Source organism: Mastacembelus armatus, chromosome 13 (assembly GCF_900324485.2).
Source record: "Mastacembelus armatus chromosome 13, fMasArm1.2, whole genome shotgun sequence".
In the NCBI taxonomy this organism is placed as follows: Eukaryota; Metazoa; Chordata; class Actinopteri; order Synbranchiformes; family Mastacembelidae; genus Mastacembelus; species Mastacembelus armatus.
Genome location: NC_046645.1, coordinates 11,571,082 through 11,588,900, shown reverse-complemented (window position 1 = coordinate 11,588,900; position 17,819 = coordinate 11,571,082). Strand labels below are relative to the sequence as shown.

Here is a 17,819-nt window from a genome sequence, read left to right as displayed (position 1 = left end):
AAAAGAAGCAATAGCGCGACTGTACTGCACTCTGAACAAACTAGTCCCAAGACAGAACAAGGAAAAAAGAGAAAGAGAAAAAGGAGTAACAGAAAAGACAGATAGACAAACTTATGTATAGGTAGTTGGATGTGTGGGAAGATGGTTTGAGTTGGCTTCTGTAATATGGCTCAGGGAAAGTACGATGACTTAGGTAGGCTGGGTGCAAATTGCTTCAGAGAAAGCGGGGTATCAGAAAATGTAGACAAGTACAGGCAAGCAGGTAGAAAACAAACCAGTCAGAGAGGAGGAGGAGGAGGAGGAGGAGAACAGCAGACAACAAGGGGAGCAGAGAGACTGACAGATGAACACAAGATGGGCCTGTTGGGTATCGCTGTTATACAACAGCAGATGTGTAGTTGCAGACTAATTACAATGCATAGTACAAGTGCATGATGCTGAGGCTGGACTAACTGAGAGTGTAGAGTACATGTGTGTGTGTCTGTGTGTGTGTGTGTGTGTGTGTGTGTGTGTTTACTGGTGTCTGTGTTGCCTTTGCATGCAGGATTTATCTTTGCCCAGCAGGCAGTGTTGTACCATATGGTCCACAGAGTAGATATTCCTAAAAGAACACATACACACACACGCACACACACGCACACACACACACACACACACACACACACACACACACAAAGACATAGCCTCACACATGAACACAGACATGTGATGGAGTGCAAAAAGAGGAAAAGGGACAGAGAGTCATTGGTGAGCAAGACAGAGCCATCTGCCCATCCTGGTTTGCTGTGATCCCCAAACCAAATAATAATTATACAATAAGATAACACTGTGCAGGGGCAAGCAATGAATTATATTTGCTTACAAACGTGCAAAACACCAGGGCTTAATTAAAATCAGACAGAGGGCTGGGTGAGGGAAAAAAGCAAAATTATAACAACCACTCAGTCTTATTTTTCATTCTCCAGACAGGAAGTTTGGAGCAGCTGAAAAAAATGACAAAATGCTCCTTAATTCCATTCAACCAGCAGGCCCGTCAAGGGGGGCTGGCTGGAGGTCCACTAAGCCCCTCATAGCCCATATGGTCTGGAGGTTTACACACCCTGAAATGACATGAGAAGGCAAGCCCAGAGGCTGGATCCACAGACATGAAGAAGGAAGAGGAACAACGAGGGGTGAGGTCTGGATCCATGTTATGAGCATTCAGAGATGTGACACTCCAGGAAAGGCCCATGTGTGTGTTTGCCATTTGTCTGATTTGAAGGCTGCGGCGGGTTTGCGGTAGGAAACTGCCTCTTCAGGATGAGTGTGACAGTGGAATGCAGGTGTGTGTGCCAGGGTAAATAAATAAAGAGCAGTGATGACTGTGTGTCATATGATCCGGCTGCACGGTGACACTAATGGTATTAGTCTGAATGAGAGACCTGCAGCATGGGCTCCTCTCATCCCTCACATCCCAGTGTTCTCTTTTTTGCTGTCATCTGTCAGCTTATGTTCCCTTCCCCTCCATAATACAGCTGTATTCATCTGTTCCATCTTCTTTATTGATTTGTTTAAGATTATTTTCCACAGGCTCTACAGTGATTAGGCCTACCCACATTCATAATTAAATCTCATTACAGCTGACACTTCACACACTCGCATGGTGATAAACGTCCACTATATCACTCAGCATTACCATCACTGGAGTCAACTCACAGTTGCTAATTGAAAGAGGATCAAGGGAGGTGATTAATATATTAAAGATGAGACGTGCCTGTTTAAATAATTATCTCGAGAATTGTTGCGGCTTTCCGGTTTTCGATAGTACAGCTTCTTAATAAACAGTTTGGAAAATAAAATGGGCTTTGTTAGTTCAGCTTACCAACAAAAGATTGGTTTCAATATTCCTTGGAAAACTCTGACAGGTTTTTGAGTTTGAGTTGAGATATTTTAAAAATGACTTTTGCAGCAGCAAGCAGCTGGCTAAACATGCTGACCTTTCACAACCAGGGCAGATGGTCCAACAAAAGCTAATAAAGTGAAAGAAGAAAAATGCGAGGGAGAGAAGTAAGTGGGGACATGCCCTGGAGGAAGAGAAGAGTGAAGGGAAAAAGAGCAGCACGAGGACCAACACTGAGTCACACAGCAGGACAGGAAGTCTTAGATGGAGACACCCTTCCTTCCTGTCAGCACACTGATCACTGGACACCATTCAGTCTCACATCACGACACATGCGACAAGTATTATGGTACACAGCAACATGCATAGTACTTTGTGCAGTATACAGAGTGGTACTCAACTCTATGTGTTTACTAAACCTGCTGCATCAAGTTCAACAGACTGTCTCCGTATGAACCAAGTCAGTGTTGAATCTTCTTGGGAAGCATCTGGTTTTTCCCCACCTACTGCTTTTGTTTTCAGTCCCTGTGATGAAAAAAAAAGATCTCAGAGGGGAATATATATTTCATCTATTCTATCCTAACATGTAGAGCTTTCTCTCAGTAAAAGCCCACAAGCGGCAGGATTAGGGCACATGGAAAACTCAGCAGTCAGGCAGTAAATTTGAGCACACCCATAGATCAGCAAATTACTTTGTAACCTAGCATTGGGTGCCAAAAACAAAAAGGAGCACTGCGCCTCAGATTTATGTGCAGCTCCCACCTGTTAACATGCCTTTCAGTTATCTTATTGTGTCTGTATCCTAGGAAGATATTTGCATGTGGGTGCAAACAGACTGCAAATCATTATAATGTTCTTAAAGCAAGTGAGAAATTTTCACTGGGTAGTATATACACTTCCATACCTTTGTTTTGCTATTGTACCCAATCTAGCTTCAGATGTCACACTCTTCAGCTTGGCACTAATGGACTTGAACAGATCTCAATACTGAATCTGCATTCATATTTCATCACTGAGACCATTATTTCTTACGGCTGAGTGGGAAAGCAGCATCACATCAGCCTTGGACTTCAGAATGTGACATAAACAGGAATTTCTTATAGCGCTCCAACTTGTTGCAAAGAATAAGTTTACCCTTTGCCACTTATATAAAATCCAATCCAGTAGTAACAGTAATAGTATTAATTGAGCTAATGTAAAATTTAGCAATATAATATTTGCTTGTTTTGGAATTCACCTGGTTATTAACAGATGCTAACAGGAAAACAATATTTATCTGTTTTGACCCCAATATTGTACGAATGTTTTCCATTGTGCCAAAGCACCTGAAATATAACACTGTGGGGGTTTTGACTGTGACACTGTGGGGTTTTTGACTGTGACATGTTTTATTATTTGTATCCTGTGCTTTATTAGTATGCACACAGGCCTCCATGTTTGTACATGAGCATGCTGTGGCAATCAACGTTTTCTTGCAATTCCAGTGATTAAAACACAATGGCAAAAAATGTAGAAATTCAAAAGCAAACAGCGGAGAAGCAAAAGCCTTTGGAAAAAAAACAGGCTTCAAGAAATGAAAAAAAAAAAAATAGGCTTGCAAATGCTGCAAATGTTCCATGAAAACGAGGCAGATTTACCACATTTGACACATAATGTGATTTTGTGAGTAACCCTGAATATAAACAATTGTGTTGGTTCCCAAGAAAACCCATAGGCACTTTGAACAAAATGAAAGGAGTTCTGCAAATAAAAACTATTACTTCAAATCAAATTTTGATGTATCTAAAATATATACTTCAAGTCTACAGCGTTAAAGTAGTGGTAAGAATAGTGCAGCAGGATCCAGAGTCCAGAAATGTGGGTCAGTAAACTGGAGATTCCCAGTGTCACTGGAGACTTCCCCTTCCACAATTCAACACAGGATATGAGCAGTTTCCTCAAAGCCTAGCCCCCCTCCCTGAGATTACCCAGAAATCAATTCAATGCAAGGGGTTATATCTAGGGCATCTTTTACATATTAGAGATAACCCATGGACCATAATGACACTTTAATGTAAGACCATTATGCTCTTGCATGCGGGAACAATGAGCAAGTGTACATGCAGGTGTGATTGCACGCGCACAAATTGTACCCCGTCAGCACAAAAAAATGTCACAATGGTTTTGGTGAAATTGAAAGCGCCTCTTGTGACTCGTGGTAATAACTTGTTCAAAGTGATTTGGTTGTAGAGGTATGAATGTTTTATGCTGCACAGTCACGCTTTCCTCTTGCTGCAGTTTGTTGGCAGCTTGTGAGACAGATACTCCGGCTTTCTGGGTGGGGCTGCTGCGCAATTTTACAGGGTAAACTAAGTCAACTGTCAGCTGTGCCACACACTAATTTGTCTGAGCACGCTTCCAGACAGGACCATATTTGGAGAATGTTTCCAAAAGATAAATAGATGTACTGATGCTTTGGCTAATAGTTCACTTACTGTAAAAAAAAAAAAAAAAAAAAAAAAAGCGTAATAAACTTAATACATATAGAGAAACACTAGTGTGAAGCCTTTTTGTGTGAAACTTCGCAGCTGCAAGGTTGGTTTTGCTTCCTGTTTGTGATAAAAAAATAAAAAAAAAAAAACAGCAAATTTTGATTAAATCTTTAGCTACTATGAAAATAATGTGTTTGTTTCCATGGTTAATGACTATCCCAAAATGTCATGTTCATGAAAAAGTCATGAACATGACATTTTGGGATAGTCATGATTATTGTTGTACAGCAATTTCAGGTGAAGCTGTGGGCGATAGCCTAACTAAATGCACTTTAAAACTGATGTGAAGGACAAGATAAGGGCTAGATGGCAAACATATATATGCTGGTATAAAAACAGTAAGGTATTACACACACGTCTCACTGTGCATAAGGCTTTAGCTCTTCTTTCTGTAGTTGCTCTCTCCCACATGGTGCTTTTTCTGCCTCATGGGTTGCTCAGGTTATAAAAGACATGTTGCATAAACCTGCCTCAGGAGGAAAGTTTGATGATGAATCTGGACTTAAAACTGGAAGGAGGAAGGAGACAGATAAGTAAATAACTTAATAACATACCTAGTCAGTAACATCGTAGTGTCTACAAAGCCTCTGCAGTTCATAGGCATACCCTGAAATGAAAAGGCAAAAAACTGACATGTTCCCAAGAAATACAGTAAATTAGTAGAAAAAGGCAGCATTCACAGAATATGGAGCAATGGAGGGAATAGTCAGAAACTCAGAAATGGGTTGAAGGAACGAGGAAAAGAAATGGGTTAGCAAACGAGGGAGGAAGGTCACAGATGTCATGGCATTTTAGTCAGAATGCAGAAGTTGCTGTGGTGACAATAGGGCAACTTCAGGGTGGTGGGAGGCAGCTGCGTGAACTAGCGTCAAGCTGAGGATGCCACAAACTCTTCCTCTTCCTTCTACTACAAATGCACCAGCCCGGGGCTGCAGGAAGGTGAAACTGAAAGTTGATTTCTTGGAAACTATGAAGGTATGAGTATGTGAAGGAGCTAAACAAAGTCCGTCTGATACTGGTTCTGTTTGTTCTGCAGCACAGATGACTGGGAATGCATGGGGTGAAGACAGATTTCTTTCACCACAAGGCCCAGGGTCCATGCCCTGCTCACATCAAGCATCTTGTCCTGCTGCAGTGTCCATAGCAAGACAATACGCACTAGTACCAGGAGCCAGTTGCACCAACTCTTCCTAGGTGCAGTGTAGTTAAAACATACTCTCATTTACTGCAGAATTCAATCTTGTTGTTACAGTGACATCACTGGAGAAGACTTTAAACACAAGCTTAGTAATGGATTTACAAAATGCCTAGTACAACCCAGTCCACTCTCAGAGATACTGTTTCATTTCTAACTGTGGCCTTAGATGTCCAGATGATGCTAGCAGTGATTAAGGGGTGTGGGTATTATTATACCAAAAAAAAAAAATTCTCTGAGCATTATCACAACCAATAGTTTCAACCTTCTAACTTTGTTCTTTTGTGGTTTCAACCCAAACCTTCAAAGATCACAGAAAGAGTATGGTCAGGTCCAAATGATGTCATCTTCCCTTTTCTACATGCGATCAGCTGCATCATTACTAAACATCTGATGCGAGCCTGTGATCAAACGGTGAATGACAAACAAACTGCAAGAAAGTATTTGAGGTCATTCACTTCTTGTAAGTCCTGGGGCAGAAAAGCCAGCCTAGCATTCAAGTGAGAAACCACACCCAAACCTCAGGAACTACATTTGAAGACTACAGTAGAGCAACAGCCAGCAAGCCACTGACATAGTGCCAGACTCACTCAAGCTGAAGGTAACACTGTGCTCTTAGAAATTTTTTGAAGGTCTTGACATCCTAAAGTTCAGTTCAAAGGTAGTAATTATATATATAATTATACCTACAGAAAGATCAAATTGCAGTCTGCCGTGCCTCCACACAATTAATGACCTGATTATTTCCCATCATAATTAAAGCAAAGATTGTAACTGAGCTCAATTACAAATCAGGTCCTTAAGCATTACTTGTCCTCACTGACATCAGTGAACAAAAGCTATTAATCCACACCGCGGATGTTGCGACTAACTGGTCCTGTTTAACTGCTCCTTTGGCCTAGTTTCCTTTCCAGATCGAGCCCTCGTACAACTAAGGCAGCTGTGCTACGATTATCTAAAGATGGGTATAAAGAGCAGTTTGACTGTGTTCCCAGTGGGATCCATCTTGTGACACAGTGGGGCGGTGTCTGGAAGCCTGTTTAGACAAACTCTGCACTCTCTCTTGTATCCTTTTATCTCTGCTGCAATTCGTCTCTCCACCTTTGTGCTTGTTGTAGCCTCTCTTGGCCTCTATCAGAGTTGTGACCAAGAAAAAAAAAAAAAAAAAAAAAAAAGGAAAGCTATAGGAAACAAAAAGGAAAAGTATTTTCCAATGAAATGCACAGTCAGAATCCTGAAATGCATGACATGAATACCACTCCTTATCACATCCCAAATTTCTTCCCTCTTTTCTATCTTTTTCAGGCTAACGACATGTCCAGACATTTCAGTTGAAGGAATGACGGGAATGAGAGGAATCCCGGGGCATTCCCACCTCGGCACAGCCAGTTCTGAGTGAGAAGGCCACTCCCTGATTTACAGAGAGAGCTGAATGAAGGAACTGATGCATGATCAGTCATGACGCTTCTTAATCTCAACTAGCCCCTGTTATGTTTACTCAGACCAGTAGATATACACAATAAGAAACAGTGTACGTGATCAAGCCCACACCTCTGTACAAAGACACAGCTATGCTACTGTACCAAACACTGATATTGTCACTTTATACAGGAAATCTTCATATCTAGAGATGTTTAACAATCTCTTGTCAGACAAGCTATAATGGATCAAAGTAATAAAGAATAAATTGCATGAAATAACAACTAGGAAGTAGGTTATTCTGTGGGGGAACAACAGTGAAGGTGAGCAATGCCACAGCTGCTTTTGTCTGGACAAAGTCTTGGTGCTGGAATCCTGCAGGAATCTAAACTGCAGTGTATGTCAAAAGAGGTTAACTGTAATGTGTGTGTGTGTGTGTGCTCATGTGGACTGAAAGAGAGAAAAAACAAAGCTCATTCAGCATTGAGGGTAAGACAAACAAGCAGCGAATGGTTATTCCTGTGTTGTTATGGTAATGCCCAGCACAAAAAGAAGCAACAGTGACACGCACAACTAAATGAACAATGCCGCTGCACAAAAACTAAATGCACACACTGCCACATGCATTTCTGGTTGAGGTACGAGCATCAAGTGATGTTTGAAAATAAAATACACGTAGCAGAACGCAGTCAAATGGCATTTCAGAGAGCACACTGCCTGAGACAGACAGAAAAAAACCCAGCAAAATCACACTCTTGAACACAACAGACCCTCAAAAATAGCATGATGATACTGGGAGAGAAAGAGAAGCCTGTAATTCAGCAAGGAGCCTAGATAGTGATTAAGTCCCATGTTAAAAAAAAAAAAAAAATGCAAACACACACCACCCACTCTCACTGGCTCTGTCGCAACACTTCCTGTCAGTGCAATTGCTGCCAGCAGCAAAAAAAAAAAAAAAAAGATCTTGCATCTGTGCAGCAATAAACACACTTTACCCTTAATCATTAAGAAATCAATATTTAGTTTACTGTAACCAAGGTGGGGGAATTCTTTACATAAAACTGCTAAATCTGCCCCTAAAATTTTCTTTATGTAGCAGAAATAATATTTGAAAGCGAAATCACACCTCCTGTCATGAGCAAAGAAGATATATGTTTGTGGCAACTGAGAGAAAAATGATTAAACAGACCGACACCCTCCTCTCTTACAGTCACCATTCCAGCAGTGTCTGAATTCCCACAGGTCACGAGGCCACCCCGAGCAGCCATACCACATCCCAACCCCCCTTAACCATGGCAACCACATCACATGACCATCTCCCATGATCAACCAGCCATCCGCAAACCTGAACACAGCTGATTTCCTGTCAGCCGCAACTGAAACTAACACATTTAAAAATGCACACACTAAAGTCTTTAATCAAACAAACAACCAACCAAAAAAAAAAAAAAACAATCCTGTAAATCAAATATACAAAAACGTGGCTGCAACATACTCAAACTTAACACCTAAAAAGCTGAAACCAATTAAAGTGTCAGCTGCACCGAGACAACAGTGCTGCAGAGTTGTGCATAAAATGGCAGGAAGTGAAACATTCACCTTCTCGCTCATTAGAAAGCGACAGATAAAATGAAACAGGAACTCCACTTGCCCCTTTCTCTGCAAAGGGCAAATTCTTCTGCTATCAGATGTTTATACCACAGCAAGAGACTAAAGCTGCACAGCAGGAGAAGATGGGGGGGTGTACATTTAAAGTATCTGGGGCAAAGCTATAATAACTTCTCCCTCTCGTCCACCACCAGTTTAACTATATTATTTTAAGGCAGAGTTCAACTTCAGGCCCGTTCATCTACTCACACAATCTATATCAGGACCTTAGAGGAAACCTGCTATTAGCCATGACTTCACGTGGACAGCGCAGTTGTAAACCAGCCACGGCTTGGGGTGGCTGAAAGGAAGATCTGAGACCTGCTTTCAGCTATGAAACTGAATAGTAAACTATAAAACTGTCTCTTCAGCTTTAGAAAGTGAGAAAAAAAATATGCTGAGTGATCATACACATGGTGCTGCTACTCTCACACAGACAGAAGAATCTGCAAATAATATCACTTTAGGGCTGGGCAGTAATTCAATATGTGATGTGACGCTGTGCTATATGACGACTTAACATGTTACAAATATCTCAAGTCTAAGTGATTTTAAGTGAACTGTAAATTTAAATACATGCATATAATTAGCAATTTACATATAATATACAGCAAAAAGGTAATTGCAATTAACATTAATTTGATTACTTTGTGTGGTTTGACATTTTAATGTTGTGGTATAAATCAACATCATAACCTATATTGTTATTAGTATCATACAATATTCATTTCAGCAATATTGCCCAGTTCTAACTCGTACTCCTGTTCGATTGCACCTGTTGGATGCAATAACCACGCTGTACTGCCCCCTGACAAAACCCTCTACCCAGACCTCCCTATGCTACAGAGTCACATGGTGCAGGCAAAGCCAAATACATATGACACCATTGTTTATACCGGCCAACAGTTTAACACAGTCCAACGTAGGGGTTTCGAGCCTGTGCAGGACAGTGAAAGGCAGACACGTAGCCTCAGACTCCTAAGACAAACACAGTACATAACACATGCATAGACTACAGGATGAACACAAACCCAGACCAGCACAAATCTGCTCTTGGAAAGACTGGACTCCTGTGCTTGTTTATTCTCTCTCGCTCCAAACCATACTGCAGTCAACCAGCCAGCCGAGCCTGGCTAATGCCCATAGGTAAACAGGAGCAGAGCAGGGCCTGCTCGGTCATACCACTCCACCTCACAACACTACACCCACACACACACACTGTGTACTGACTGAAACACTACTACACCCATAAAATAAGAGACATGTCTGGGAAGAATTGCCTGGCTCCATCTATTAATGCATGTAAGGATTATGAGGAAATTAAGGTGCTTGCATCTTGATCCCATTTCACTGGTTGAGTGCTAAGGTTCATCAAATAGGCAGGAATGACAGATTTCATCAGGCACTTTTCAGTTTTCTTTACACCACCACCAAAAATTCTTCACTAACCTAAAAGTAGTCATGTTTAGATTACCATGGAATGAAAACACCATAACAGACTAATGGAGACATGGTACTCATCTTTGTTTCAAACTATTCATACCATGTATACACCTTGGTCTGTTTACTTTTAGTTTGTGATTTTACACACTCTCAGAATGGCCTCAGCTTTAACTAAATGGAAAGTTCTGTGCTTCAGGAAAAAGAAAAAGAAAAAAAAACATGACTTAGGCAATAATAGAAAATTGAAACTAGAGTTTTGGGGCAAAGGCAAAATTGAAAACAAGTTAACGCCACATGCAATCAAGCATCCATCAAGTTGCCCAGTAAATCTGTCAACACAAAACTCCATAAACACATTGATTTTTTTTTTTTTTTCTGTTGAGCTTCTATTTCCTGTCAGCCTGTGGGCTACTGAACATCTTGATGTATCAAACACAGCATGTAAATTTGGGTTTGGGGGAAGTTAAAGTTACAGTAAATTATGCACACAACTACATATTTACTTTCCGAACTACTGCATTACTGTTTGTTTTATTTGTGTGTATTCAAACATACTAAGCTGGTGTTTAAGCAATGATAAATCCTTGTCCAAACTGCTCATGACAACTTCATTTCGTCTCAGGAAACTGGCGATTAACCACTTGGGTAAAATGCTGAAACAAGAAGAAGTCAAAAAAAAAAAAAAAAAAAAAAAAAAAAAAAGAAGAGAAAACACAGTCCGTTTCTTTTTTAAAAAATGCAATTTGTATTAAAAGTCTTGTTTTTAAAAAGAGACAGCCCATTGTTAAAGGCTGATCTGAAATTAAACTTACAATCAGGTTAGATTTGTCAGCGGTACATTATCACATTTCCTGTTAAAAACAACAAAACCAACAGAAGAAACATAAATCCTTTGATTCAAGAGGTCTGGCAGGTAAGTGTTGTTTGTTGTTGTCACGTCTAGGAGGCTCCAGTACCTGTGCGTTTCAAGATATATAATTGGCCAGACATTGCAAAACAAACACTTTGTACTTCAAAAAGGCCAATGTAAAACATACAGTAAACTGCCATTCCATTAACAAAAAGCCTATTGTAGTTTATTGTGTTTTCAGCCTCCACCCCTACGAGATTATCCAGAACAGCAGTTCGCTAGTTTGTGGATTGCCATTTTGAAGGGTTCTTTTGGTGATACATGAAGGTTGGCACTAAATCTGAACAGCTGATTTGTTTTGGAAAGGCACTCGACACAAGGGCAATCAGGTCACCATCCCTATGTCACTTCAGTTAAGGTCCTCTCAAACACTGAAGAAGAGATGAAGAAGAAAAAAAAAAAAAAAAAAAGTGGCACTCATGTTTACTCCACCAGTAAATAAGTGGTGTAAATTTCTTTTGACTTTGGGGGGAGGGGGGATTAGGATTTGGAGTGTTGTGAAGCATTGCTCCAAAACGGGTTAGGTAGAGACATCACCCAGATCTTTACCTGTCCCGGACTGTGCAGTTATTTAACAAAATATACTCTATCTCTCTGTCTTCTTCGTATACAGAAATATCCTTTTATGAGTGTCTCTAAGTGTTGCTCTCCTTATCTTTTCCAGTTGGGGATACAGTGATCTGACACTGAGTTGACATCAATTGTGGACACTGAGCGTGCAGTGCAGCAAAGATACTCCAACCCAGCAGAATTCCTGAAGAGTAGACCCCTCCCTCTGTCTCAGTTGCTCCCCTCCTCCTCTGGTCCCCCTGCAGCATTCCTCCCTTCATTTTCCTCCACAGCCAGGGTGAGATGAGAGACGAAGAGCTCAACAGTACACACTTGCTGCAACACACTGCCACAACAGATAAAACAAAGTCATGAATGAACTTCAGACAAGAGATAGATAAATACACAGTCTTTAAGACTATTTTTTTGGCTCAGCTCAACAGAACAACAACCTGCTGATCCCAGACTGGAGGCCCTACAAGAATTATATAAAATACCGGTAATTTAACAACACAAGACTGTAGATGTAGCAGATCTATCCTAATCTGGTCAGTCATGGTTTGACACTCCAGTTCCGCAAATGAGTCAGACACTTCCCCAGAACAATAGACTGCAATTGTCCTATTGTCGGTTTCCATCAGAAACAAATGCTGAGCTCATGTGAAGGAAAATAATCAAAACAACTGAAGCCACATTTTAAACTGAGGCCAAGTCGAACATACTTCCGGTATTTTACTGTTCACTACTGTCAACTTAATATGGACCGGAGCTAAGGAAAGGGTTTCAACAACAACTTTAGAGTAAGTGGATAAGTTCTGTGGTGTCACCCAAGGAATCAGTCATGTCAGCTCTGTATTTTGAGTGTACTGTGTTTGAACTTACCATTGCAAACTTAAAACGGAGCAAAGAATAAAACTTTATGGTTGTCCTTTTTCTTAAAGAATGACACAAGACGAACAACACTGGTCGTCGCCATTGGGTGTTGAGGCATAGTTCATCTGTCGCACTATCTCTGCAAACAGTTCGTCCACCGAGCTTTTATTTTTGGCTGAAGTTTCCATGAACGGGCAGTTCCACTCGTCCGCCAGCGCCTTCCCTTCGCCGGACGAGACCTCCCTTTCCCCCTCCAGGTCCGCTTTGTTTCCGACCAGAATCATCGGCACTCTCTCGTACCTTTTCACCCGAATGATCTGATCTCTCATCGGTTTGATGTCCTGGAAGCTCTGCTGGTTCACCAGGCTGTAGACCAGAATGAAACCCTGCCCGTTTTTGATGTACAGATCTCGCATGGAGGCGAACTGCTCGGTCCCCGCCGTGTCCAGGATCTCCAAGACGGACGGAGATGAGTCCACCTCGATCTCCTTCCTGTAGAAATCCTCTATCGTCGGGTCGTATTTCTCTATGAAAGAGCCCGTCACGAACTGCACGGTTAATGCGGATTTACCGACGCCTCCGGACCCGAGAACCACTACTTTGTACTCTCTCATGATTCCCACAACAGCCGACACTACTGCTTGCTCTCTCCGCTGTGAGCCCGCTAGCCGCCCTGCTGGGTCTCAAACCTCTCACCGCTGCGCCTCCGCCAGCAGTTTTGTACGGGCTCCGGTCGGTGGACACGGGGCGTGGCCGTCAGCTATCGCCGCTCAGGAGGTAAATATGGTTGTTTCGGACCCACGCTCAGCAGCATTTGTGTTGCAGCATGTTGAGTTACCGACGACAGCACAGCACCGGTTCTTGAGCTCCCCCCGTTTTCGTTCAAGTAGCCACCGTCCGCCCGTTCCCGTCTTTGGCAGAGTCAAGTCCACCGCAACACGAAACGACCGTTTCCTGTAGGCGCTTTCAAAATAAACGCGTATTACCTTAGTGTGTCCCGTAAAGGCAGTGCAGTCATGGTTTCAATACTTGTGAAATAAAGTGTCACATAAATAAATTTGCTAAAATTGTGGTTGGTCTGGCTATTCTTGTTGCTAACTATTTATAAAACGTAGTAATTATACACTCTTGGAGCCTGTTTTTTATTTCCGGCGCAGTACTTGCTGACTGTAGTTAGCTTTATTCTCTCGAGCTTCCTGCCCACACTCAGCACGCCGTTTGCGTCGCACGTCATTCAAACACGCTCCGGTGTTTAGTTAAAGGTGCAGTGCGGCTGTTATCGCACAGTCAGCGCGGCCGCTGCCTCAGTACTCACGCAGACCTGCCACACCTTAGTTTCGACATCACTGATCCTTGAGCTTACTACCGCTTGACTCATTCTCACACAATTTACTGGAAAGTCCTATCTCCAGTCAGCTTATTGCTCAATCCCAAACAGTGCTGTTGTTATAGTCACTACTTTGGGTTGATCACAGGAGCTTTAATGTTTCTAAAAGATATCACATATTCAAGCTGAATCACAAACAATGTGTTTAAAACAAGACAAATCAACAAATCTGGAGTATTTTCAAATTGAATTAGGAAAAAAAAAACATTCAGATTTTCACCATTGTGATATAGCCTACATGTTGGTCAGTCATCAGAAAACCTGAATGACATAACAGCAAAGAGGAAGTGGCTCACATCACCACTTCTCTAAAGCATGACCCCACACGTGACACATAAGGCTTTTGTCATGCATGTCTCGACATTCCGGCACTTTTGTTTTCTTGCTGCAGCTGATCAGATTAATCTTCATTTCCTTGTTCTTTGACTTGTGAGATTGAACTGCTTATCTGTAGTCTATAAATTTATATCAGAGTCACACCTGCCAGAGAGGCTGCCAGCAAGTGTTTGTCAAGCTTATTTCCAATCTAGAAGTTATCTATGATTCATGATTTGGTGTAGTCTTTAATCCAAGTGGAACGTGTGATAAACTTGAAGTAAAATCAAAAATTTGAGTAATTTCGTTTCTCTGATCGTATGTGTGTGTGGGTGTGTACAAATTCATCACTATGTCCCACTGATGATTAAACAGCCATGACCTCATCATCACGAGGGATAGCTGGGAAAACTCCGCTGGATCAATAGAGTTTTAATTCATCCACAAATCACCATCACTAATAAAACATACACTCACAGTGCGGTTAGACCCGTGAATGGTAAGGAAATCTCTGTATGAGTCAGTATGTATGACTCTGATTGTTGACGCTCAAAGAATATGTCATAGTGTTCACATATAAACCTTTAAACCACAGATGGAAGTTCAGTCCAAACATTAGAAAAATTCAGAGGCCACAGGTTTGGTTTTAGGTGAAATGTGGATTGGCTCATCATGTAGGTTTTCCAAGTGCCCTGCAGACAACTCCTCCCCAAATCCCATTAAGGAACAACAAGCCAAAGCCTATGTCAGACAATCAGCCTTCTGCCCCATGGGGAGTGAGGGTTAATGTGACCTAAAGCCGTATGATGTGGATTGTCACATCTGTGAGAGTGATCACTCTAACATAAAGAACAGGCCATCCTGTGAGAGTAGGGTTTATTTTCACACACCACTGATAATTAGATAGACGTGGTCACTTATCAGTTAAAGGTATGCCAAAATCCTTTTGTGCATTCTCGATAATAAACAAAGAGCTTTATAATAATAGGGCCTTTTACAAGGAGTCACGGTGTTTAATGCATCTGATATGACTCTAACAATTCAGACCAGTCACGCAGTTCTACACATATACTTCTCTATCTAATCCACACATACATTACCCAAGATACACTAACAAAAGACAACACATACTAGGAGATACTGAAAGCTTCCTTGAGAAAGCTAAAAATTTTACTGTCATTTATTAGCTTTATCATTTTGAAGAGGAATAAGTAATTTCAAATTGAATTTACATGTTTATACCCAAATTTGAGCCAGCACATGGGACTTCTCTCAACAGTAAAAAAACAATCAAGCATAACATTTAGCCATTACAATTTTTTTTCCATTAAGGAATGCAAGTAAAAATGATAATATGCTTTACAATTTTTTACTGCCATTTTTTGCAAACCAGTACATTCCATAATTCATGGAGAACAACAATAATTATATTTTAGTATTAGAAATACTGCTGTGACTAAAGTGTTTGCACATACTGATGGATTAACCATTATTGAAACACTCTAGATACTATAAGTGTAAGACACAAGTCTGTATCTTAAAACAATACCCATATGTCCATGTCCAGAAAGGAATTGTACTAGTAATTGATATTGTAATTAGCCACATCTACTGCAAATACACAGTCATTTGTTGATGTAAAAAAATATATTATTAGCAGTTTTAATGACAGGATGTGATAGGGACAGTGTCTAAAGTCTAAATTCTGCACAAAGCATTTACAAACTTTTTTTATCATGTCAGATTGAAAGACAAACCGGTCGCCTTAAACATTATGGTATTGTGCTTTGTTTGCATTGCTAAAACTTTCTTAATCCACAGATCTTAGGTTTCCTCGTAATGGTTCTTTATAATCTCTACCAAGGGGCCTGGGCTCATTGCCCCTCACATAATACCACTTTCTCTCATACCATCCCCAGCATGCTCTAATTGAAACAGCCTGAAATAGCCCAAGGACTGTCCCTGTGTGATCTATTCAGTAAAAGGTGAACATCTACAACAACACAATAAGATGTACACTGACAGGTCTTTAATCCTCACTCCCAGTCCCGAGAGAGTGACAGCAGACTAATTAAAATGTCTGAGATCACCAAGCTAATTAATGACTGAGATAAGTCCCATCCAATGTTTTCATCCCACAGGGACTCAGAACCCTTTCAAACAACAAGTTTTAGGGAGCAAGAGAAAAGACTAGAGGCACATTTGTGTTACTTGCTTTGTATGTAATGTTTATATCCTCCTGACCTTGAATTAATTATTGTCATAGTTTGCATTTCCACACATCCTCTGTGGCACTGTGTGTGATTTGATAAATGAATTATTAAAATGGTGGAAGGAGATGCCCATTCATCATTTCAAAAGCATCTGAGCAGAAAGTGAATAAAATGTCTTCCACAGCCAATTTGGGATTGTTATTTACAGCTATAAAGCCACAGTTCTGCCTAAAATGTAGCAGCTATGTTTTAGACAGTAAAGTTTCGAAGTGTGTATATATATATATAGTAGCTAAAATAAAGGCTATATGTCAGAATTTTCTCCTATGTTTATCTCTCCCTCTTACAAAACCTTATAACCACAGTTCTACAACTCAGGGTTGCCTGAGTGGTCACAAGTGCCAACAATGCATCCACCATAGTATGGACCTTAGGAATACTAGATTAACAATGTACTATTAAGCCTAATGTTCTGTGTGGTGCCCTGGAGATCAGCCCACTTAACAGCTAAAAAACAAATTTCAAAGTCAGCTTGATGTTTAATGACTTTTCCTGATTTTATGAAAGTTGCTTAAAATCATGATTTTGAAATGATAAAAGGTTTCAGAAGTCCACTAAAGTATCTCCACTTTTATATGGAGTTCAGAGTCCACAGCGTGTAAGACAAATATGATGAATTTTATTACACTCCATATCAGTTATTTGTGTTGATGCATGTTCATGCAACACAGCCCTCCCCAAATCCCAAATTAGTCTACTTGGTTATTTGTTATTAGGGTTTTTAACAGGGAGTTAAGCCTCTCCAGGATTTAAATAACCCTCCAAATGAGTAACAGTGTTATGCAGGAACAGCACACTGCATTTTGGGGTATTTTTTTGTGCACATATGTCACAGTGAAAAACAGATGGGAAAGACTGAGATGAGTGACAGCTGCTTTGGACCAGATGCAAGCCAAGTCTTTCACAGTCATGAATTTAACTTTGCATCTGAGTCACTACGATACAAAACAAAGAGGGAAAGGGGAGAAAAAGCGAAAAGATTTTGTACTGAAGTTGCAGAACAGAGCAGTGGTTCCACGGGGGTCATGATCTCCAAAGAGGGTTTGAGAATCCATAATCTATACCTACTTATTCCTATTTAGGGTCACAGGGATCTGCTGGAGCCTATCCCAGCTCTCTTTGGGTGAAAGGCAGGGGTACACCCTGAACACATCACCAGTCCATCACAGGGCCACATAGAGACAAACAAAAACAAACAACCTCACACACTCACACTCACTTCTATGGGCAATTTAGAGTCACCAATCAACCTGACATACATGTTTTTGGACTGTGAGAGGAAACTAGAGTACCTGGAGAAAACCCACAAGCACAGGGAGAACATGCAAACTCCACACAGAAAGTTCCCAAACCTTCTTGCTGTGAAGCAACAGTGCTAACCACTAAGCCACTGTGCTG

The 17,819-nt window shown here is 41.0% G+C and overlaps 1 protein-coding gene across 1 annotated transcript; it reads right to left on the bottom strand.

Annotated features, from left to right (window-relative positions):
* Positions 1-10,176: 10,176 nt before the first annotated feature.
* LOC113123067 (ras-related protein Rap-2b) lies at positions 10,177-13,631 on the bottom strand. The gene is made up of 2 exons (XM_026294836.2): positions 12,456-13,631; positions 10,177-11,919 (listed from the first exon to the last, which is right to left on the bottom strand). The coding sequence occupies exon 1, from the start codon at positions 13,058-13,060 to the stop codon at positions 12,509-12,511; it is 552 nt and encodes a 183-aa protein (XP_026150621.1). The 5' UTR covers positions 13,061-13,631; the 3' UTR covers positions 10,177-11,919; positions 12,456-12,508.
* Between the last annotated feature and the right edge of the window lie 4,188 nt (positions 13,632-17,819).